This window comes from Bos indicus x Bos taurus, chromosome 23 (genome assembly GCF_003369695.1).
Source record: "Bos indicus x Bos taurus breed Angus x Brahman F1 hybrid chromosome 23, Bos_hybrid_MaternalHap_v2.0, whole genome shotgun sequence".
Lineage (NCBI taxonomy): Eukaryota > Metazoa > Chordata > Mammalia > Artiodactyla > Bovidae > Bos > Bos indicus x Bos taurus.
The window spans coordinates 51,776,564-51,798,023 of NC_040098.1; the positions used below are offsets into that span (position 1 = coordinate 51,776,564).

Here is a 21,460-nt window from a genome sequence, read left to right on the forward strand (position 1 = left end):
GTTAACTGGTCCAACACCAATCAAGATGTTTCCGTGAAGGTAGCTTTTACAGAGGATGAGGATTAAATGAGTCGACTTTGAGTAAGGCAGACTGGCCGCCAGCACGTGTGTGGGCCTGGTCCAGTCAGTTGAAGGTGACTGAGGTCCCCTAAGGAAGAGGCGCTTTCCTCCAGAGGCCTGTGGACTCAGGCTGCACAGAACCCTTCCCTTCCCCCACCTCCGGCAGCAGGGCACAGTCTCCCCCGTCCCTTCCTCTCTCTGTGTTCAAACCTCAGAAATCGCCTGGAAAATGGTGGCTGTCTGCTTTAGCGCCTGCACTGCCCAGCCCTGTAGTTCCATCACTCACTCACAGCCTCCCGGAAGGAGGACGCGGATGGTCCTGGCAGCTCGCCCTGCCTCTATTTGCAACTTTCCTTGGTTATCTCAGGTCAAGGTGCAGGCGGCATGTTCCCCGCTCCTGGCAGGAACAGTCATCTTCCTCTTCTGAGCCAGCGTCCTCGTGTCGATGTCCCTCTGGCCTTGGGCTCACCCTCAGCGTTCCTGTGGGCTTCTCCGGTGAAGTATCCGCCTTCCAGTGCAGCAGATGAAGGGTTGATCCCTGGGTCGGGAAGATCCCCTGGAGGAGGAAATGGCTACCCCTCCAGGATTCTTGCCTGGGAAACCCTGTGGACCGAGGAGCCTGGTGGGCTACAGTCCACGGGGCCGCAGAGTTGGTCACAAATTAGCGACTGAGCAAAGCAAGTGAAATATAGCCTCGAGCAGAGAGGTGCCGGTTGACACAGTCACGCCCCCGTTCCCGTCTTACCCACCCAGCCCTGCTTTTGTCCCGAGGTTCCCCAGAGGCACAGATGGCCCTTCCCTGGCTTGATGGAGTTGTCTCAAAACTGCAGAATCATATATGGATGTGAGAGTCGGATCATAAAAAAGACTGAGCGTCAAAGAATTGATGCTTTTGTATTGAGGTGTTGGAGAAGACTCTTGAGAGTCCCTTGGACTGCAAGGAGATCAAACCAGTCAATCCTAAACGAAATCAGTCTTGAATATTGGAAGTACTGATGTTGAAGCTGAAGCTCCAATACTTTGGCCACCTGATGTAAAAAACTGACTCATTGGAGAAGACCCTGATGCTGGGAAAGATTGAGGGCAGGAGGAGAAGGGGATGACAGAGGATGAGATGGTTGCATGCCATCACTGACTCGATGAGTTTGAGCAACCTCTGGGAGTTCATGATGGACAGGGAGGCCTGGCGTGCTGCAGTCCATGGGGTCACAAAGACTTGGACATGACTGAGCGGCTGAACTGAACTGAACAAGGGGTCTCTTTTGTTAAGGAATCCTTTGAAAGGAAAATGAAAGTAAAACTTCTGGCAAACCAATTCAGGACATGGGGATTTAAATATGGCTCTTCTTTGTGAAGAACTGCGCTCTTTATCTGCAGAACTCTGTCCTGGATGGTAGGGCAGACAGCAACCCGAAGGCGAGCCAGCAGCAGTCGGGGCTCTCTGCGGTTCTCGGCTCAGACTCATTTGCTTCCTCAGCCACGTCTCCCCCTGCTTACAGCTGGGTCACACCTGCCCTGCCCCGGGTGTGCAGCTCTGAGGCTCTGAGGCTTTAAGAGCTGAGTGTGTATGGTTCCGGCTCAGAGAAGTGTTGGCGGCTGGTGCACAGGGAAAGGGGCTCTCGCCCACCAGGGCCTGTTGCCCAGAGTCACCGGTTATGAGCCCGGGCAGCCACGACTGGTTGCTTGTGAGTAATCAGGTGTCTTGGTTTCCGATAACCGATCACCACAAACTCAGGGTCAATGTGTCATGGAACCTCGCCATATGCACGACATTAACATGCGCTCCATATCCTATATATAATTCACATGTAATATGATCAACAACAACAGTCAGTGCCAGGGTGTGTGCACATTCACCTGAGGTGCATCCAGGGAACCCAACTGGGGTTCCCCGGGGTCCTGGTTCTGCTCATGGAGCAGGTAATCTCTGGCCAGGGTGGGGGTCGGGGTGGTGGGGGGGATACCGGAATCACCTATACTCTCATTGTGACAAAGTCTCCACTGGGTCTGGAAAATTCTATGAAGTTGCTGGTGAACCATTTTCACTTTCATTTCTACATATGCTCTTCCCTGTATTCCCCAGGCCAGGTTAGATTCAGTCCCAAAGAGATTTTTCCTGTCTTCCTCCGGTTATCATGACTTATGCCCTCCTGGGCTGAATGAGTCTGTGACACCATTATCAGCTGGTGGGCACTGTCCCCCTTGAAGACAGGTAGCGTGCCCGGAGGTATTTTTGTTGTCATAATGGAGGGAGGTGCAGCTGGCCTCTAGTGGAGGAGCACAGGAGCCACGTCAGGAATGGTCATCTGACCCCACTCGTCAGCCGTGCTGCCTGTGAGCAATGCTGGCTGGACACGTAATCGGGCCCCTTTCACCTCGGAACCCACCACATCTCCAGCACAGCGGTGTGTCTGGAGGTTTCTCTTCGGGGGCCTAGTGGGTGACGTGCAAAGTCAGTGGTGGTATTTCCCATCAACAGTGGTGGAGGCAGATGTTTATCAAGCTTCCCATCACTTCTCACTGAAGTTAACGAACGTGACACGCAGTGTCTTCTGGAAACTGCCCACCAACTCTGTGGAGCAAATAGGTGTAAATGCTGTCAGGAAGTCAGGTTCAGACATTCGTGAAAAGGAAATACCAGCAACACTAGCACATGCCTTAAACGCGGGCTGAGAGATACACGTCTGCAACTCTGATCTTGCATTTTAATATTGCTTCTGAATTATGTCTGCCTCCTTTCTTGTTTCTGCAGCCCCCCTCCCTGGCGTCACTCCCAATACACCCACCCCATGTAGCCCAGCCTGTGCGTCCCCCCGACTCCCTGTTCCCGCTGTCCTGTAGGAGGACCACCCTGGGTCCTCCCTTCCCAGCTCTCCGCTCCTTGGCAGGTCACCGCCACCCTCACCGCCCACCCAGGACCTCTCACCTCTTTCTGAGGCACACTGCGATTGCTTCAGTTCTGAGTCTCAGGGAATTTTACCCCTATCATTTGACTTGCTTCTTAAGTGTCTCTTTAGGTCCAACCTGGTCCTTTCCTCTGTGTCATAAATCCACATTAGGACTGAACAGGGTTTTTAGAGACAAGCCTCTTGTGAAACTGAAGCTTTCAATCTGTGTAGTTTTCATAAAATTCCTTGGTCTGGAAAAAACCCTCCGAACGGCCATACTTGAAGTCCCGCTTTTCTGCCATGTGACACGCAGCGTGGTGGTGGGGGGAGATTAGTGAGCCAGAGGAGGGGTCCCGGCCCTCTGACTGGGCTGCAGAGCCAAGAGCACCTCTGTGACTCACACATCCTTCCTCTCAGCTCCTGGTGCCATTTCGGGGGCTTGACCTCACTGGGGGTGGTGCTGGGTCAGCCTCGGGATCCAGGAATCTCCTGGTTAATCAACGTTCGTTTTTATCCATCAGCCTGATCTGTCTTTCAGTGTTGCCGAGCACTGGGACACCTTCCTGCGCTCGGGTCCCCTCCTCCCGGCCACCTCCTGTTTCGTTACAGAAGCTAAAACACTTGAGGACAAGGGTGCAGGGAGCAGGGGAGCCGACTGCCCAGCACTTTGTGTGGAACCCCGGAACCACCGGGCGCCCTTCTCTGGGTCCCGTGTGCTGGGTGCAGGCCCTTCCCGATCTGGCTTGGATTTCAAGGCTCCTTCCTGCCACCGACTTCTCAGTCTCCTCCGGGACACACCCCCCGCCCCCACCGGCACCTCCCGGGACCTCCCAGGTCATTCTCAGAGGACCTGTTCTCTGACATCACTGGGAAGACCCGGCTCTAAAATGCTGTTTCCCTCTGCGTCTGGCTGAAGGGCTTTAACATTTGTGACAAAGGAGGCAAGAATATACAAAGCAGAAAAGAGAACCTCTATAACACGTGGTGCTGGGAAACCCGGCGAACCACTTGTAAAAGAATGAAACAAGAACACTTTCTAACACCGTACACAAAAATAAACTCAAAGTGGATTAAAGATCTAAACGTAAGACCAGAAACTGTAAAACTCCTAGAGGAAAACATAGGCAAAACTCTCTGACATAAATCACAGCAGGAGCCTCTCTGACCCACCTCCCAGAGTAATGGAAATAAAAGCAAAGATAAACAAACGGGACCCAGTTAAACTTAAAAGCTTTTGCACCACGAAGGAAACTATAAGCAAGGTGAAAAGACAGCCTTCAGAATGGGAGAAAATAATAGCAAGCGAAGCAACTGACAGATTTAATCTCAAAAATATACAAGCAGCTCCTGCAGCTCAATACCAGAAAAATAAACAACCCAATCAAAAAATGGGCCAAAGAACTAAGCAGATATTTCTCCAAAGATGACATACAGATAGCTTCTCCAGCTTCTAGAGAAGATGAGGGACACATGTACACCCATGGCTGATTTACGTCAACGTATGGCAAAACCCACCACAATATTGTAAAGTAATTAGCCTTCAATTAAAATAAATTAATTAATTTAAAAAATATTTGTGCATAATCACATGCCCCAGGAAGCCTCACCATCCCTTTAGAAATGCGTCCAGACACTGCGGTTGATGGTACGGACACAAAATCAAGTCAAGGAGAATGAGGCTGTCCTAAGGCCGGTCACCTAGTGGGGAACACGGAAGCTTCTCCGTAAAGTCTGTCCGGAGTGAAGTGTCTGCCGGGGACTTTCTTGGGGAATTTGTGTGTGGCTGCCACCATCTAGATGTTTTCTCATAACATTTAGGAAATACCTCTGAGGACTTCTGGTGTTCTCATCACCTGGGAGGCTCCTCAGGTCAGAGGTCGTGTCCTCAGCCAGGTGCCCAGCGCCCAGCCCAGTGCCACGCTCATGGGAGAGGCCTAGACGACCCTGCTGTTTGAGTTGACAGTCTTCCTTATGGAAGAATGAGGCACTCATGGAGGAAACAAGTTTAGAGGGAGAAAGGCCCTCAAAGTTACGGGAGAAACAAGTTCAGAGGGAGAAAGGTTTTCAAAGTTACGGGAAAAACAAGTTGAGAGGGATAAAGGCCTTCAAATTTAAGGAAAAAACAAGTGTAGAGGGATAAAGGCCTTCAAAGTTCCGGAAACCTTTGCAAAACAGGGCCATTGCTCTTTGTAGGCTGCTGAGACATGGCATCTGAGTGCCCGCAGGCAGAGCTGCAGGCACGGTCTTTTGCTAACAATACCCGTACAGGGCTCACTGGGCTGAGAGTTAGGAGGCCAAGAGGGACTGACCTTGGTGGTGGTGGGAGATGGTGCTCTGATGGGTGACCCAGACCTGTTAGGGTGCGCTTGCCGGAAACCAACTCTGTTTCTTCTCTAGAGCTGAAAGTCAGGTCATGAAATAAAGACTTTGAAAACATGGAAACCTCCTCCCTTCTGGACAGTGCTGGAAAACTTCCGAAAATGCTTCATTCTAGCAGCTTGGTTTTCCCTTTTTTTTGGCAGGATCCTTCAGATTCAACCACATAGGGAAATATTTTTCAGATACAATGCTACTCTGTTAAAAATAATCGCATACGGGGAATTAAGATGGAAAAGATAGCATTTCAAAATTTCTTGATTTTTAATTGATTGTTAAAAGGATTTGACGTTCCCTATGTATCTTTTCGGGAGTTCTCTGGTAGCTCAGATGGTAAAGAATCTGCCTGCAATGCTGGAGACCCAGGTTCGATCCCTGGGTTGGGAAGATCCCCTGGAGAAGGGAACGACCACCCACTCCAGTATTCTTGCCTGGAGAATCACACGGACAGAGGAGCCTGGCAGGATATAGTCTATGTATCTACTGTTGGGAGAAGAGGAAGAAAAAAATGAAAAGCTTTTTTTCTCATTTCGAGCTCAGGTTTTTCATCCTTGGTTAAACCCATCTCCTATCACGGGGATACAAGCCGGACGGAGGGAAGTCCTTCAGGCCTTGGCACACAGGGGCGACCGCGTCCACGGTAGAGGAGAGAGCCCTCTTGTCAGGAGCGTGAAGGCCCGGGGCTGAGGATGAGCGGGAGAGGCCCCTGGCGCCGCGCACAGTGGGGGTGGGCGTCCTGCTGGCTCCCGGTGGGAGCGCCCTCAGCGAGGCCTGCAGCGCCCGGGCCCTGAAGCAGCGTCTCTGAGAGCAGGCAGAGGGTGGGGTGCCGCGTGGCGGGCCTGCGGGCCTCCTGCCTCTCCTCCTGGGGTCAGAGGCGTTCCCCGGGCGTCTGCCCTGACGGCTGCGAACATCAGGGGAGGCGGGGGCCGGCGCTGCGTCCAGGCGGCCCTGGATCAGGGCTCACCTGGACGCCTTGTGGAGAGAGAGGCCCGCAGCAGGACAAAGCCCCCTGCCTCCTGTCCTTCCTGTGGACACGTCGAACAAGGCCTGGCTCCAGACTGGATGCTAACTCCTGGGCAGGCGGACAGCTGGCACGGGGGCCCAGGGATGGCCAGAGCTGCAGGCCTCTCTGGGACGAGCACCCCATTCAGGGGGTTGGGGAACCCCGACACCCTTCTCTTCCACTTCAGAGCTCTGGGCTGAGATGTGCCTCTCCTCTCACACACCACCTTCTGACTCAGAGGATTGTGCATGACATGAACAAATAAACATAATAAATCCAGCACTTGGCTGGGAGATAACTGAAATGAAAAAAATATTAAACGAGTTTAGGGCAAATCATTCTTTTAAAACCTCTGCTTGCTCTGGCTGTTTCCTGTCTTACCCTTGTGTTCACAGGGCAGGAACACCCGAGACTCTGGGATGGGTCCTGCAGTGTTTCTGCGAAGAAAACAGTCTGTGGATCGTCTTGAAGCAGAGCCCATCATGCACATGCTCTGAGGTGTGGGGGTGAGGAGCTGGGATGGGGGGTGATAAGACAGATGTGCGGGACAGACGAGGTGTGCTGGATTTTAGGATCTAACCAGTTTTCCAGGTGAAAAAGCCACCTACGTGTGAGAGGTTCTGAGCTGGGGCAAATCCGGAACCTGAAGTCACATTCAGGAGGTGCAGGGAGCAGGGGAGCCGACTGCCCAGCACTTTATGTGCAGAACCCCGGAACCACCGGGTGCCCTTCTCTGGGTTCCGTGTGCTGGGTGCAGGCCCTTCCCGATCTGGCCTGGCTTGGATTTCAGGGCTCCTTCCTGCCACTGTCTTCTCCTCAATCCCCTCCAGGACGCATCCCCCACCGCCACCTCCCGGGACCTCCCAGGTCATTCTCAGAGGACCTGTTCACTGACATCACCGGCAAGACCTGGATCGAAAATGCTGTTTCCCTCTGCGTCTGGCTGAAGAGCTTTAACATTTGTGCATAATCACATCCCCCAGGAAGCCTCACAATCCCTTTAGAAATCTGTTCAGACACTGCGGTTGATGGTACAGACACAAAATCAAGTCAAGGAAAACGAGGCTGTCCTAAGGCCGGTCACCTAGTGGAGAAGGAAATGGCAACCCACTCCAGGATTCTTGCCTGGAGAATCCCAGGGACGGCGGAGCGTGGTGGGCTGCCATCTATGGGGTCTCAGAGTCGGACACGACTGAAGCGACTTAGCAGCAGCAGCAAGGCTGGTCCTAGCGGGAACCATATGGAACACGGAAGCTCCTCCATAAAGTCCATCCGGAGTTTAGTGTCTGCCGGGGACTTTCTTGGGGAATTTGTGTGAGGCTGCCACCATCTAGATATTTTGTCATTACATCTAGGAGGTGCCTCTGAGCACTTCTGGTGTTCTCATCACTTGCGAGGCACCTCAGGTCGGAGGTTGTGTCCTTAGCCAGGTGCCCAGCACCCAGCCCAGTGCCACGCTCATGGGAGAGGCCGAGACGTCCCTGCTATTTGAGTTGACAATCTTCATTATGCAAGGATGGAGCACTCATGGAGGAAACAAGTTTAGAGGGAGAAAGGTCTTCAGAGTTAAGGAAGAAAAAAGTTTAAAGAAAGGTTTTTCAAAGTTACGGAAGAAACAAGTTTAGAGGGATAAAGGCCTTCAAAGTTCCGGAAACCTTTGCAGAACAGGGCCATGCTCGGCATTGCTCTTTGTAGACTGCTGAGAAATGGCATCTGAGTGCCCGCAGGCAGAGCTGCAGGCACGGTCTTTTGCTAATCATACCCGGACAGGGCTCACTGGGCTGAGAGTTAGGAGGCCAAGAGGGACTGACCTTGGTGGTGGTGGGAGATGGTGCTCTTCCGGGTGACCCAGACCTGTTGGGGTGCGCTTGCCAGAAACCCACTCTGTTTCTTCTCTAGAGCTGAAAGTCAGATCATGAAATAAAGACTGAAAAAACTCCACACCCCAGAGGCCTGGGTCTGCGGAGAACCGGAGCTCCCAGGGCAGTGGGCTGAACCTGGAAGTTGTGGGCGGGGCGGGTTTGCAGGCGGCCCCGCCCTTCGGGCCTTGTTCCCGGGGTCTCCTGGACCAGGGGCCACTCTGTGCTGGGAGCTGTGAACATCTGGAGCTGAGGAGGCAGGTGAGCCCCTCCCGTGGGAGAGAGAGCTGAAGGGGAGCCCCGGCAGGGACTCGGGCTCAGGGCACGCCTAGAAGGTGGGGACTGAGAAGCCGCCACGCTGCCACCTGGAGGCAGAAGGGTGACTGCCTGGCTAAAGGATGGGGAGCTGGGTAACGGAGCTCGCAGAGGCCACAGGGCCTCAGAGGGGCTCAAGGGGCTCTCGGGTCTGGCGGGAGGATGAGCCGTGTCGGTCGAGTGTGTTTGAGCCCCAGGGCTGGGCCAGGCAAGAGCCCGAGTGAAGGGTCAGGACCTCCTCCGTCTGCCGCAGTGGCGGGAGGTGCGGAGTGGGGACAGTCCTGTTCTCAGGCTCCGAGCGGCAGCAGGGAGAATGTGGGCCAGACCAGATGCGGAGTCAGGGCCAGCCTGGCTGGAGAGCTTTAAGGGGACAGGAGGCGAGGCTTGGTGGTGGTTGTGGGGGGGCTGGAGCGGGCTGGGAGGACACGGGGCCCTCTCAGGGCCTGAGGCCAGCCGTGGTGTGAGTGAGGGTCTCGTTACCAAGGAAGGATGGCCACAGGTGGGCTGGGGGCTGATGGCTGTGCCACGTCCGGTTTCAGGTGGGCCGGGGCCACCCCGCCCACCTGCCTGACCCCCTCTGACCTCCCCGCCTCTCCCACGGCCTCAGTGCTCCCCCTGGCTGCACCCCGTCACCCTGACTGTCCTCTCCTGAACCCCTGTCTTTCGTCCTTTCCTCTCCTGTGTCCCTCAGGACCTGGTTTCCAATGTCAGGCTCGGTGTCCGCTGGTGGCTGTTGAGGAAAGAAAGGAGGGAACCTTCAAATCCTGTTTCTGGTAAAGAAAGAACTGAAAATTTAAAAAAAGCACAGTGTCTGGGCCCCATGTCCCATGTCCGAGGGTCCCTGAGGGCTGGGAAGCGGAGAGCAGGCGCCCTGAGCTGGGTTGGGGTTCAGGGACACTTGCTGACCATCAGGACCCGAGGCCCGGCTCAGACGGAGCAGCCACTGTAGGTGGAAATTCCTCGCTTCACAGCCCATTTCCTCCCGGATTCCAGCCTGTCTGGCTCCAGTTCAGCTTCTCAAACATTTCTCAGCTATCAGCTGGAAAATGGGGAGACCTGGTCTGCTTCATAACTGAACATCTCCCAGGGATTCCTCAGGAGTATGTGCAAGAATACACGGGGCCTTGTGGGGACCTGGCAGAGGGCCGACAGGGCTCTCACGTGGGGTCTCTCCCCTCCTCCTCTCTAGCCCTGTCCTCCCCCTTCTCAGATGGGAAAGGACTGGACTTCACTGCTCCCAGGAGCCCAGCAGTGTGTGTCGGGGGGTGTGCGCCCCCGTTAGCCACTGGGGTTCATTCCCCGAGGCTCTCAGCTGCTTGACCTGCTGCCAGGACCACACGTCGTGACCTTAACCTTGGACTGCCTATTTGGACAGAAAGCACCGTACACGGATCTTGCTCCATAGACTATTTTGCACTCCACCCTGAAAGGACAGTGTCCTGTGTGAGGTGGGCGGCATTCAGAGTTACTGAGGGTCTTTCTCTCCGCTCTCAGACTCCAGACCTGGCCTCATGGACGCGCTCTGTGAAGCAAATGGCACCTTCACCCTCCGCCTTTTAAAGGCCCTGTGTGAACACCGCCCTTCAGAAAACGTGATTTTTTCTCCTGTGAGCCTCTCCTCGGTCCTGGCCATGGTCCTCCTGGGAGCCAAAGGGGACACCGCTGCCCAGATGGCCCAGGTGAGCCGGAGCGGGGACTCTTTCCCGTGTCCTGTCCGCTCGCCCGCTGCATACTGCCTTCTCCAGGCCTGCCTGTGGGAGGGTGCGGTGGACGGGGTGCAGACGCGTGCTGCCTTGGGAGGGGCTGGGGCTGCCCAGACACAGGGGCCGGAGCTGAGGTCTCCTTCACCAAGGTTTTTCTTGGGTAATCCTTCTCCAGTTAATAGCCTGGATGTGACTATCAAACTTTTGTCTTAATACTTTTATTTTTACTTAGGAAATGATAATGATTGCTTGAGATCTCAGCAGCTGAGCTCTGTCTCAGTTTGAGAGTACTGATGTTTGTACTAAAACTTGTAGCTGTTCGTTGGTGAGAAGGGTAGGTTAATAGGTATTTCAAGTCAATGATATACCACCATGCTTTCCAGCTGAGTCAGAGGATAAGCGGAAATGTGCAAAGAAGGTGCAAAGGCGTGGGCTTTTTACCTGTAGAGATGCCTAGGTGTGAGTTAGCCTAGATGAACAGATACTCAGAAACATCCGCTCGAGTCTGTCCCGTCCCCAGGGAAGTGTCTAGAGCAGACAGAGGAACATGTGCAGGAGTCGCCCAGAAGGCGGTGTGGTCCTGCGGTCCACACGGGCCCCCTCACTGCTGGGCGCCTTTCTGTTTCACTCTGCCTCTCCATTACTCTGAGAACCCTGGACGGTAGCGATTACTCGTCGTAATAATTTCCCAGCTCATGTGTGAGAGCCTGAAGGTTGAGGTGTTGAGAGTGACTCTTTATTCCTGAGGAACTTTATGGTGTGTAGGCGGGCCCATGAGCCCTAGAGCAGCTTCGTGGGGGAGCTGGTGTGTGGTGTGTCTGCTGTGACGTGGAGTGGGCCTGGCCTTCCTGTGCTGAGGTCACAGGCCCTCAGGGTGCGAACTCCGCCTGGCTGCCTGGCGTGTCTTGGGAAGGGCTCCCGGCCTGCGGGCTGTGGGCTCTGGGCGCCGGCAGACTCTGGAAGCACAGTCTCTGCCACTGTCGTTGTTCATACTCATTTCTCCTCGGATTTTAATGCCTTTACGTGAATCTCTCCTTTTTTTTTTTGGTAAATTTTAGAGTTAAGCTGTCCTACATTTAGGCACACTTACACTGTCCTTAGGATGCAGGATTTTAAAGCAGCTCCTTCTCTGAATTTCTCCAGTCCTTTCATTCTTTCCTTGTTACTCATCTTTAAACAAGGGAGATCAACTGAGACAGAAAAGCCAACTCTTTTACCCATTTCTGTTCTACTTTCTGTATCTTCCCCCTCTCCCGTGTCGTCTTGCTTCTCTGCTGCTGCTAAGTTGCTTCAGTCGTGTTCGACTCTGTGCGACCCCAGAGACGGCAGCCCACCAGGCTCCCCTGTCCCTGGGATTCTCCAGGCAAGAACACTGGAGTGGGTTGCCATTTCCTTCTCCAACGCATGAAAGTGAAAAGTGAAAGTGAAGTCGCTCAGTCATGTCCGACTCTTAGCGACCCCATGGACTGCAGCCCGCCAGGCTCCTCCATCCATGGGAGTTTCCAGGCAAGAGTGCTGGAGTGGGGTGCCATCGCCTTCTCCAGTATGTACTAAATCCACACTTAAAAGTCGTGTCCTTTTAGGAATATTTTGTAAAGTATTTGAGAAAAAATGCTGGTCACAAAACTTTTAGAAATTGAAGGGCAATATTGATCATTTTAAATTACTTATCTCGATAGGTGCTTTCCTTAAACACAGAGACGGACTTTCACCAGGATTTCCAGCAGCTACTTGTTGAGCTGAACAAGACTGACACTCAGTACTTGCTCAGGACGGCCAACAGGATCTTTGGGGAGAAGACATATGAATTTCTCTCTGTAAGTTCAAGCAACAGAACAGTACAAGTTGTGATCAAAATGTAGAGGGTGAGAGAAAGACCCCAGAGAACTGATACTTATGAACACGATTTTTAAAACTTGTAATTCTCTAACTGTACTTTGAATTAGTTGAAATTTGACTATTTCTAAAGTGCATTTGTCCATTATGATTATTCATAGCTGAGTTCTCACCTGTTTATAAACGCTGATCTTTTCATATCTAGCAGACTGAGATGATCACCTTTAAGGGATTAATGGTTACTTTAATGTAATATATATACTGTTCAGAATTTTGGAAACTCACTGACCACTCTCCTCTCCAAAGACCTTTAAGGAATCGTGTCTTCGCTTCTACTATGCTGAGCTGGAGCAGCTCTCCTTTGCTGAAGCTGCAGAGCCATCCAGGAAGCACATCAACGCTTGGATCTCAAAGAAGACTGAAGGTCAGCGCTCCATGGTGGCTCCCCCACTTCTGCTCCTCCTGCTCCTCTCGTCCCTGGTCTTTCTGATGGTCAGCGCTGTGTTGTCTGGGCCCCATGGACCATCTGAACGTTAATGGACTCGCAGAGGTTCTGATCAGATGCTCGGGTTTTCAACAGCAGAGACTTCATCGTGTCCATTCTCCCCGGAGCAGAGTGACCGGCAGGAGCAGAAGCTCACAGGCCGGGCTTGCAGGTTAACACCTCACAGAGAAGCATCGTCTCCCTCGGGCGTGTGTTCTCGCGTCGCTGAATGCCGCATCTCTGTCGGAAGGAGCCTGGGGCCGCCTCTGAACAGCCTCTGTGGCCCTCCGTCACACGAGACTGACCCTCTCCTGCTCCTTTCTTGTCTCCTGCCTCCACTCCTGTCCTAGAGCCTAGGACAGGCTAGACCCACGACAGGCCCGCTGCAGACCCTCTCTCGGGCTGATGGTTCTGCAGACTGAAATCACTGCATGGGGGTGGGTTGAGCCTCGTTCGCTTCTGTTCCCCAGGGTGTCCTGCTGTGGCCTTGGCCCCATGGTGGCCATGTGATGTTGGGCCCAAACAGACCCCTCTGTACCAATTACACGTGGTACCACTGAGAGCGATGATCCTTCCGCTAGTACATGGACCAGCAGAGAGCAGGAGGTGGTCTTTCCTTCAAGACCTAGCCATCCTTGCCCTGTTTCTCCTCTGCCCTCTCGAGGCGTGAATTAGCAGGGGTGCTCTTAGTTCATTGAAAAGGCTTGACTGGATCTCCGGGGGAGAAAGGAGTACCTTTCACGTGCTCCCTGACCTTCTCTGAGAATGTCTGGGGGATCATAGTGAAACCTTTGCTAGAGGCTTCCAGAAGTTTGTCCTTGTGATGGTGTGCCCTCTGATGCGCAGTCCTGGAAGGCTGGCTCTGCATGTGGCCTCTCCAGCCATAGCCTCTCCAGCCCATCCATCATTTCCTGTCTGTCTCCACCCACCTGGAGCGGACTTATCCTTGAGTGATGAAGTGGTTCACGTCACCCACTTTGCAGAGGTCCTGAAGCACCGAGATCATAAACGCCACCCATGTGTGTGGCTTCCGTTTAGAACAACCCAAACTGGGCAAATCTGAAAGCAGAACTTTGGTTCTAGACTACTAATCGGGATTTTCCAATGAGACTTATCAAGGGTTTTTTCTATCATGCTTTGTATTCTCTACTTCTCCCTAAGGTAAGATTCCAGAGTTGTTGTCTGCTGACTCCATTAATGCAGAGACCAAGCTGGTTTTGGTCAATGCTGTCTACTTCAGAGGGAGGTGGAGTGAGGAATTCGACAAGGCGTACACCAGGGAGATGCCTTTTCGAGTAAACCAGGTGGGGGAAGCTTCTGAACATCCTGAGAATTTGGTGAAAAAATTGAAAAATTTAACTTTGTAAGAGCATAGATCATTGGTTAATAATAACTTGAAACTTCACATTTCTGAATGAAATTTTAAACTCAGTGGTGAAGAACACCTGTTGCCTTTAGTCTTTTGCATTTTTTATTGCTCCTAGAGCCTTGATAACTTCTCATGAAGTCATTGCTGTATGAGTGTATTCATCCTACATTCAGCCTGAAAGCTCAAGTTTTTCTTTTAAGTCCAAATTGCTCAGATAGAAAGCAAAAAATGAAGAAGAAATCCAAATTTAAAACCCCCACAGGTGTTAGGAAAGTGTGATCTGGGTATTACTATGATGGGGGTGGGGGGGGGGTGGGGGGCGGTCTGCAGAGGGAAAGAATAAGAAAATGTATTTCTTTAATCAATTATTTAAAAAATGAGAATAAATACAGACTTGATTTGCTATTAATTAATCTCCAAAAATTCAGTAATCATAGCTTTCTAATAATAAATTTTGACACAGACCTTAGTCTTGACATTGAGGTATAATTTCAATTGAGACAGGCATTAAAATAGTTTGTTAACCACTCCCCCACAGCCAGCACTTATAAAAATGCCCTTTTAATGCAATTCAGAAATTTATAGGAGTAAAACCCTTTTCTTCGAATACGGTATACTGTAAATAATCAGTCTTCTAGTTGCAGAGTGGGAGGGGAGCACTCCACAGCTGGCATGGATTTTAGAAATTTGTTTTAATCTTTTTAATAGATGACCTGTGTCAACCTGTAAAACTGAATTTAGTAAGGGTAGTATTTCAGTTAACTTCTGTGCACATACAGCACTTCTGTATTTTAAAAATTTATTTCCTCCAATTGAAGTTTCAGAATTGGTACAGTTGTGTTTAAATGCATGAAGACCCATGTGGTTCTTTTTTTCTTACTGTGCAGCACAGCATGTGGGATCTTCGCTTCCTGAGCAGGAATTAAACCTGCCACGCCTGCAGTCTAACCTCTGGGCCCCCGGAGAACCTCTCTCATGGCTCCTTGCACTTGTCACACTTTTCCGAGCCTGTCTACATTTCTGGACTGCACTGCTGTGAAACTCTAAGGTTTCATAAAACATTTTTCTAATTAAATAGCAGTGATTTTCATCAGATTCTATTGTTTCATTAGATATATTTACTGGGCATCTTTTAGCTCTGGAAATCTGACTTCCTTTCTGAGCACAGCAGAGCACCACATTTATTTTGCTGAATGAACCATCTTTCCCAGGCAGCACCGGTGTGCTGACGACAGGTGCCTTGTGATGGGAGCAGGGAGAAGCTGCTGGACAGTTTGTAGCACTAATCAGGGCGCGGATGCCGTTTCCATCGGGGGTTCTGCACACCCCTCCATCCACCGCCTCTCCCAGAGACGGTGCTGCCTCCTCCGATGATCTGTGTCTGATTCCGGGTCATCTGTTTACTCCTGCAGAAGGAGCAAAGGCCAGTGCAGATGATGTTTCAGGACAGCGAGTTCAGACTGGCCCACATAAAGGAGGTGCAGGCCAAGGTGCTGGAGCTGCCGTACGCGGGTGAGGAGCTGAGCATGCTGGTGCTGCTCCCCGACGACCACGTGCCTCTGAGCTCGGTGAGTGTCCTGCGCGCCCTTCCTGCCCCGCTGGCCCTCGAGCCCCTCCTCCCGCTCTTGGGTGTACTAGCTCGGGGACCAGAGCACGAGATGGCACACCTGTCTGCCAGGTGACTCGGGGTGGAGGGGGGCGGGGGGGAGCCCTCCAGGAAAGGAGACTCAGGGCTGCCTGACGTTGCTGAATCCCAAAGTCAAATTCTGGCCTTTCAGGTGGAGAAACATCTCACTTGGGAGAAGTTCCTCGCCTGGACCCACCCTGACTCCATGAAGAAGACCCAGGTGTCTGTCTTCCTCCCGAAATTTAAGCTGGGGAAGACCTACAACATGCGGTCGGTGCTCTCGGGCCTGCGGGTGGCTGAGGCCTTCCAGCCGGGCCGGGCTGACTTCTCAGGCATGTCGCATGGCAAAGGCCTGTGTCTGTCTACCTTGGCCCACAGGAGCGTGGTGGAGGTGAACGAGGAGGGCACGGAGGCCGCGGCCGCCTCGGCCGCGATCGAGGTCGACTGCGGCCTGGACCAACCCCGGTTCTGTGCCGACCACCCCTTCCTGTTCTTCATCAGACACAACGGCTCCCGCAGCACTCTCTTCTGCGGCAGGTTCTCCTCCCCGTAGGGGTGCGCACGCCGTGCCTGCCCACCCTGCCTTCCCTGTGTCCCCAGGGCCTGGGCAGCTCCCAGCCTGAATGACTCACTAGCACACCCTTGCTTCTCCTCCAGGCTGACCCCCGAACGGGGATTGAGGGCCAGTAGACCTCAGTGAGACGCAGCCTGAATCCCGTAGGATGGTGGGCAAAGCGCTCCGTGGGCCGCAGACTCACTTCCCACTCACTCCCGAGTGCGTTTCTTTCCGGTTGCACTGTGTTCTCTTCCTGGTCACCTGCTTGCCTTAGCCTGTTTCGGTATTCATCCAGGCCACTAGCTGTCACCACCGTTTGATAGATTTCCTGGTGCTTGTGCTTTTTAGGAACGTTCCGTAATGCGTATTTATTTTTTTGGCTGGGTAGCCCATGGGATGTCAGTTTCCCGACCATGGATGGAACCCATGGCCCCTGAGATGGAAGCTTGGCTTCCTTTCCATTGACCTGCCTGGGAATTCCCTCTTTAATGCCCATCTTATCTTTCTTTGACATTCACTGGTCACCATGAATACTGCCAACCCTGCATCAGGCCCTGGGGAAGGAAGTAGGGGGGTGTGACCTCTGACTCCTGACCCCATGGCAGAGGTAGGCAGCTCTGAGGACCACCAGGCTGGACTAGGTCCTGCCTCTAGGTTACCATGTGACCACTGGAAGGATCACATGTTTCCTCGTGTTACTGTATTTCTCCACTTCCAACTCTAACGGGAAAAATCACGTTCAACCCTTAAAGCTCATTTCCAATGTCATCTTCTCTGAGAGCTGTTTCCTTTCCTGCAAAACCAGAGGTGCGTCTTTGTACCCACACTGCCCCTTGGGAGATGGCACGTCCCTTACAGTAGCTCTTTGCATATTGCCCCTCTGTGTTTTCTGGCTTTAAGGCCCTTGGGGATGGGGCTGTGCTTCATGCATCAGGGTATCACTTACAGTGCATGGATAAGCAATTTGATGATGGGCTCTGTGACTTTAAAAAAAAGGATTAGAAATCAGTTTTTCTAATTGATAAATAATAGAAACAATTTATTGAAAAAACAATTTTTTTTAATAATTTTTTTATTGAGGTGAAATTTGTAAAACCTAAAATTACCATTTTAAAGTGAATGACACACTGGTGCTTAGTCTGTTAGTGCTGTTGTTCAACCATCACACTGATCTCGTTCCAAATGTTCTTCATCCCCCTGTATCCACTAAGCAGTTACTCCCCATTCCCTGCTTCCCCAACCCGTGGCAACCACCAGCCTGCTTTCTATCTCCATGGATTTTCCTGTGCTGGCAATTTCATGTAAGCTGAATCATGCACGACCTCTTTTGTGTCTGGCCTCTTTCATCTCACATAATGCGTATTAAAAAGCAGGGGCATCACTTTGCCAACAAAGGTCCATATAGTCAAATCTATGGTTTTTCCAGTGGTCATGTACAGATGTGAGAGTTTGGACCCTAAAGATGGTGCCAAAGAATTGATGCTTTTAAACTACGATGTTGGAGAAGACTCTTGAGAGTCCCTTGGACTGCAAGGAGATCAAAACAGTCCATCCTAAAGAAAATCAATCCTGAATATTCATTGGAAGGACTGAGGTTGAAGCTGAAGCTCCAATACTTTGGCCACCTGATGTAAAGAGCTGACTCATTGGGAAAGACCCTGATGCTGGGAAAGATTGAGGGCAGGAGAAGGGGACGACAGAATATGAGGTGGCTGGATGACATCACAGACTTGATGGACATGAGTTTGAGCAAGCTCCAGGAGATGGTGAAGGATAGATAATCCTGGCATGCTGCAGTCCATGGGGTCGCAGAGTCAGACATGACGAGTGACTGAACAGCAACAAAATGTGTTCAAGATTCATCCGTGTTATAGCAGATGTCAGCAGTTCACCCTTTTTTGTGATTGAGTAATATTCCATTGAATGCAAAGAGCACATACTGTTTGTCCAGCCGTCCACTGATGGACATTTGTAAGTTTCCACTCTTGGTTCATTGTGAGCAATCCTGCTATGAACATGCATATACACGTATTTATTTGAGTATTTGCTTTTCATTCTTTGGGGTACATTACTAGGGGAAGTTGCTGGGTCAAATGGTGATTTCATGTTTAACTCTTTGAGGAAATACCAACGTGCGTTCCACTGTGGCTACTCTCCACTCTTGTATGAGGGTTCCAGGTTCTTCACAGTCTTACCAATGTCTGTTATCTCCTTTCTTTTAAAAGTATTAAAAGAAAGTGGGTAAGAAGTGATACCTCACTGTGGTTTTCATTTGCATTTCCCTAACGTCTAATACAGAGAAGGCAATGGCACCCCACTTCAGTACTCTTGCCTGGAAAATCCCATGGGCAGAGGAGCCTGGTAGGCTGTAGTCCATGGCGTTGTGAAGAGCCGGACACAGCTGAGTGACTTCCCTTTCACTTTTCACTTTCATGCATTGGAGAAGGCAATGGCAACCCACTCCAGTGTTCTTGCCTGGAGAATCCCAGGGACAGGGGAGCCTGGTGGGCTGCCGTCTATGGGGTCACACAGAGTCGGACACGACTGAAGCGACTTAGCAGCAGCAGCAGCAGCAGCAGCATCTAATAATGTTGTGCGTCTTTTCACGTGCTTACTGACCACTTGTATATGTCTTCTTTGGAGAAAAGTGTATTCAAGTGCTTTGTTCGTTTTTTCATTGGGCTGTTGGTCTTTTTGCTGTCAAGTTGTAAGGGTTCTTTATATATTCTGGATGTTAGGCCTTTATCAGATTTGTGATTTGCAAGTATTCTCTCCCATTCTGCAGATTATATTTTCCCTTTCTTGATAATGTCCCTCAATCCACAGAAGTTTTAATTCAATGAAGTTGAGTTTATCTATTTTTTCCCTTTTGTTGCTTATATTTTTGGTGTCACAGCTAAGAATCTATTGCCCTATCCAAAGTCATGAAGATTTACAGCTGTTTTTTTTTTTTCCTAAGACTTTTATGGTTTTAAGTTTTACATTTAAATTGTTAATCTGTTTGATATCTGTGATATGAGGTAGATGTCCAACTTAATATTTTTGCATATTTCTTTGTGGTATTTTATTGATGAACAAATATTTTCCCTGTAATAAAATTTAGGCTTTCCCTTAGTGATTTCTACCCTGCTTTCTGCTCTCAGTATTGGAATTATCTTCCCACTGAGAAACTAATTAGTCACCTATTTTTTCTTCTATATTTTTCTACTTTTTAAACCAATTAACTGTTTAATCTGTCACTATTTTTTTGTGTTGTTGACATTCAGGAGAAAATATGACTTGGTTTATTTACAAATAGCCAAGTTCTCAACATTATTTGTGAAACAATCTGCTTTCCTCCAGCCATCTATTGTTTTCATCTTTATTCTTCTGTGTTGTTGCCAGAAAAAAAAGCAACCTAAAAAACTGAGTTATGTTTTATTTGGTGAAAATTTTTAGGACTTGGGCCCTGGAGGCAGCATCTCAAGTGACCCTGCGAGCACCGCTCTGAGGAGGCGGAGGTTGGAGCCAGGCTATATAGAAGCTTTGCAACAAAGGGCCAGTGGTCTTCAATGTCAAAAGTTTTTTTGTAAATTAAAGAAAAGCAGATAATCCAAGTTAAGGGATTTGAATTTAGTGCTTTTCCATGTATAGGGAGATGCAAGAGTCTGGCTCGCTGACATTGCTCCTGTGCCGTGTGCCTCAGCTCTCTGGGATCAGGATCCTGTGTTTCCACATCCTGAGTCGCTCAGGGCTCACGGTAGGGAGTGTCTATGGTCTGCTGGCTGCTAAATGGCAGGTATTCTTTCCTTCCCGAGCACCCGTGGGGCTCACCAGGCGACACTGGAGGCCCGCAGTCACTGATGACTGACATCCTTGTTTACTGATATGGCAGGAAACATTCTGTTTCTTGGTTGAAACACCAACATAACAGTCATTGAAGACTCAAATCATATAAATATTCACCTATATTTTTCTTTAGTGTTTTTGTCATTTTATTCCTTGTTATTAATTCCCTTTGGAATTTATTTCAAAGTAACGTGAGAAACCAATTTTTAAAAAACTTTATTTATTCTTGATTGAAGGATAATTGCTTTACAAAATTGTTTATGAAGAAACCAAATTTTTAAGGTAATAAATTTTTTGTGTTTATTAAAAATAGTGAAGATATTAGTTAATTCAGTTTTCTTGAATAAAGACATGATAAAGTGAAAGTGAAAGTCATTCAGTCATGTCTGACTCTTTGCGACCCCATGGACTATCCAGTCCATGGGATTCTCCAGGCCAGAATACTGGAGTGGGTGGCCTTTCCCTTCTCCAGGGGATCTTCCCAACCTGGGGATGGAACCCAGGTCTCCCGAATTGCAGGCAGATTCTTTACCAGCTGAGCCACCAGGGAAGCCCAGGACATGATGGGATTTCCCTTAAATGCCCTGCGTGACCTGCAGGGAGTCCAGGAAGCTCTTGAATTGTCCTTTTACTGATTCACCCCTGATGGCTCATATAAGCATGTGAACATGACATTTTTCTGACAGCTTGTCTTCACGGCACTTCTGTGGGCTCAAGGTCAGGAGTTAGTGATGAGGAATAAAGGTGTTAGGTTCTTGTCAAAACCAGTCACAGGCTGTTGTCGGTAACTCAGCAATTGAGTCTAGCAGATTGGTGGCTCTGTGGCCTTCTTTCTAATATGTAACTACAAGGGGAAGGGAGTGTTACGCGCAAGCAAAGGATCAGTTCAGTTCGGCCACTCAGTAGTGTCTGACTCTTTGCGACCCATGAACCGCAACAAGCCAGGCCTCCCTGTTCATTACCAACTCCTGGAGTCCACCCAAACCCATGTCCATTGAGTTGGTGATGCCATCCAACCATCTCATCCTCTGTCGTCCCCTTCTCCTCCTGCCCTCAATCTTACCCAGCATCAGGGTTTTTTCCAAGGAGTCAGCTCTTCTCATCAGGTGGCCAAAGTATTGGAGTTTCAGCTTCAACGTCAGTCCTTCCAATGAACACCCAGGACTGATCTCCTTTAGGATGGACTGGTTGGATCTCCTTGCAGTCCAAGGGACTCTCAAGAGCCTTCTCCAACACCACAGTTCAAAAGCATCAATTCTTCCACACTCAGTTTTCTTTATAGTCCAACTCTCACATCCATACATGACCACTGGAAAAAGCAAAGGATAATAGGTGCTAAATGCAGCTCTTGCAGGGTTGGGGGCGGGGAGGTGCAGAGAAGCAAACTTAGTTACAGATATGCAGTTAGGAGCAGTTAAAGCAAAAAAAAACCCCAAAACCTAGGAACGTTCAGGTCTGCTCATTCTTCTCTTTATCTTTCCTCTTCTTCCTTTTCTCTGAGACAGTAGGTAGATGTACAGACACTTGAGAGATTCTTTCCCATACCAACCATTACC

The 21,460-nt window shown here is 50.3% G+C and overlaps 1 protein-coding gene and 1 long non-coding RNA gene across 5 annotated transcripts; one reads left to right on the forward strand and one right to left on the reverse strand.

Annotated features, from left to right (window-relative positions):
* Positions 1-1,838: 1,838 nt before the first annotated feature.
* On the reverse strand, positions 1,839-8,278 carry LOC113881730. Of its 2 annotated transcripts, none has more exons than XR_003508133.1 (2): positions 8,139-8,278; positions 1,839-2,632 (listed from the first exon to the last, which is right to left on the reverse strand). It is a non-coding gene; the product is annotated as an uncharacterized LOC113881730 (long non-coding RNA). The 2 variants fall into 2 exon arrangements; XR_003508134.1 differs by lacking the exon at positions 8,139-8,278 and adding an exon at positions 2,987-3,983.
* Positions 8,279-8,355: 77 nt separating this feature from the next.
* LOC113881729 (serpin B9-like) lies at positions 8,356-18,328 on the forward strand. Of its 3 annotated transcripts, none has more exons than XM_027524787.1 (8): positions 8,356-8,447; positions 9,193-9,274; positions 9,996-10,180; positions 11,884-12,021; positions 12,347-12,464; positions 13,686-13,828; positions 15,306-15,461; positions 15,672-18,328. In XM_027524787.1, the coding sequence occupies exons 3-8, from the start codon at positions 10,013-10,015 to the stop codon at positions 16,071-16,073; spliced, it is 1,125 nt and encodes a 374-aa protein (XP_027380588.1). In that variant the 5' UTR covers positions 8,356-8,447; positions 9,193-9,274; positions 9,996-10,012; the 3' UTR covers positions 16,074-18,328. The 3 variants fall into 3 exon arrangements, with proteins under 3 accessions (XP_027380588.1, XP_027380590.1, XP_027380589.1); XM_027524789.1 differs by lacking the exon at positions 8,356-8,447 and adding an exon at positions 8,457-8,521 and having other exon boundaries at positions 15,672-17,397; XM_027524788.1 differs by lacking the exon at positions 8,356-8,447 and adding an exon at positions 8,591-8,763 and having other exon boundaries at positions 15,672-17,397.
* The last annotated feature ends 3,132 nt before the right edge of the window (positions 18,329-21,460 follow it).

Bases quoted from the DNA above. Each gene is read 5' to 3' on its own strand.
- LOC113881729 (XM_027524787.1), top strand. From the start codon at position 10,013: ATGGACGCGCTCTGTGAAGCAAATGGCACCTTCACCCTCCGCCTTTTA. The intron at 10,181-11,883 runs GTGAGCCGGAGC...TTATCTCGATAG, and splicing joins CCGCTGCCCAGATGGCCCAG to GTGCTTTCCTTAAACACAGA. The intron at 12,465-13,685 runs GTCAGCGCTCCA...CTTCTCCCTAAG, and splicing joins GATCTCAAAGAAGACTGAAG to GTAAGATTCCAGAGTTGTTG.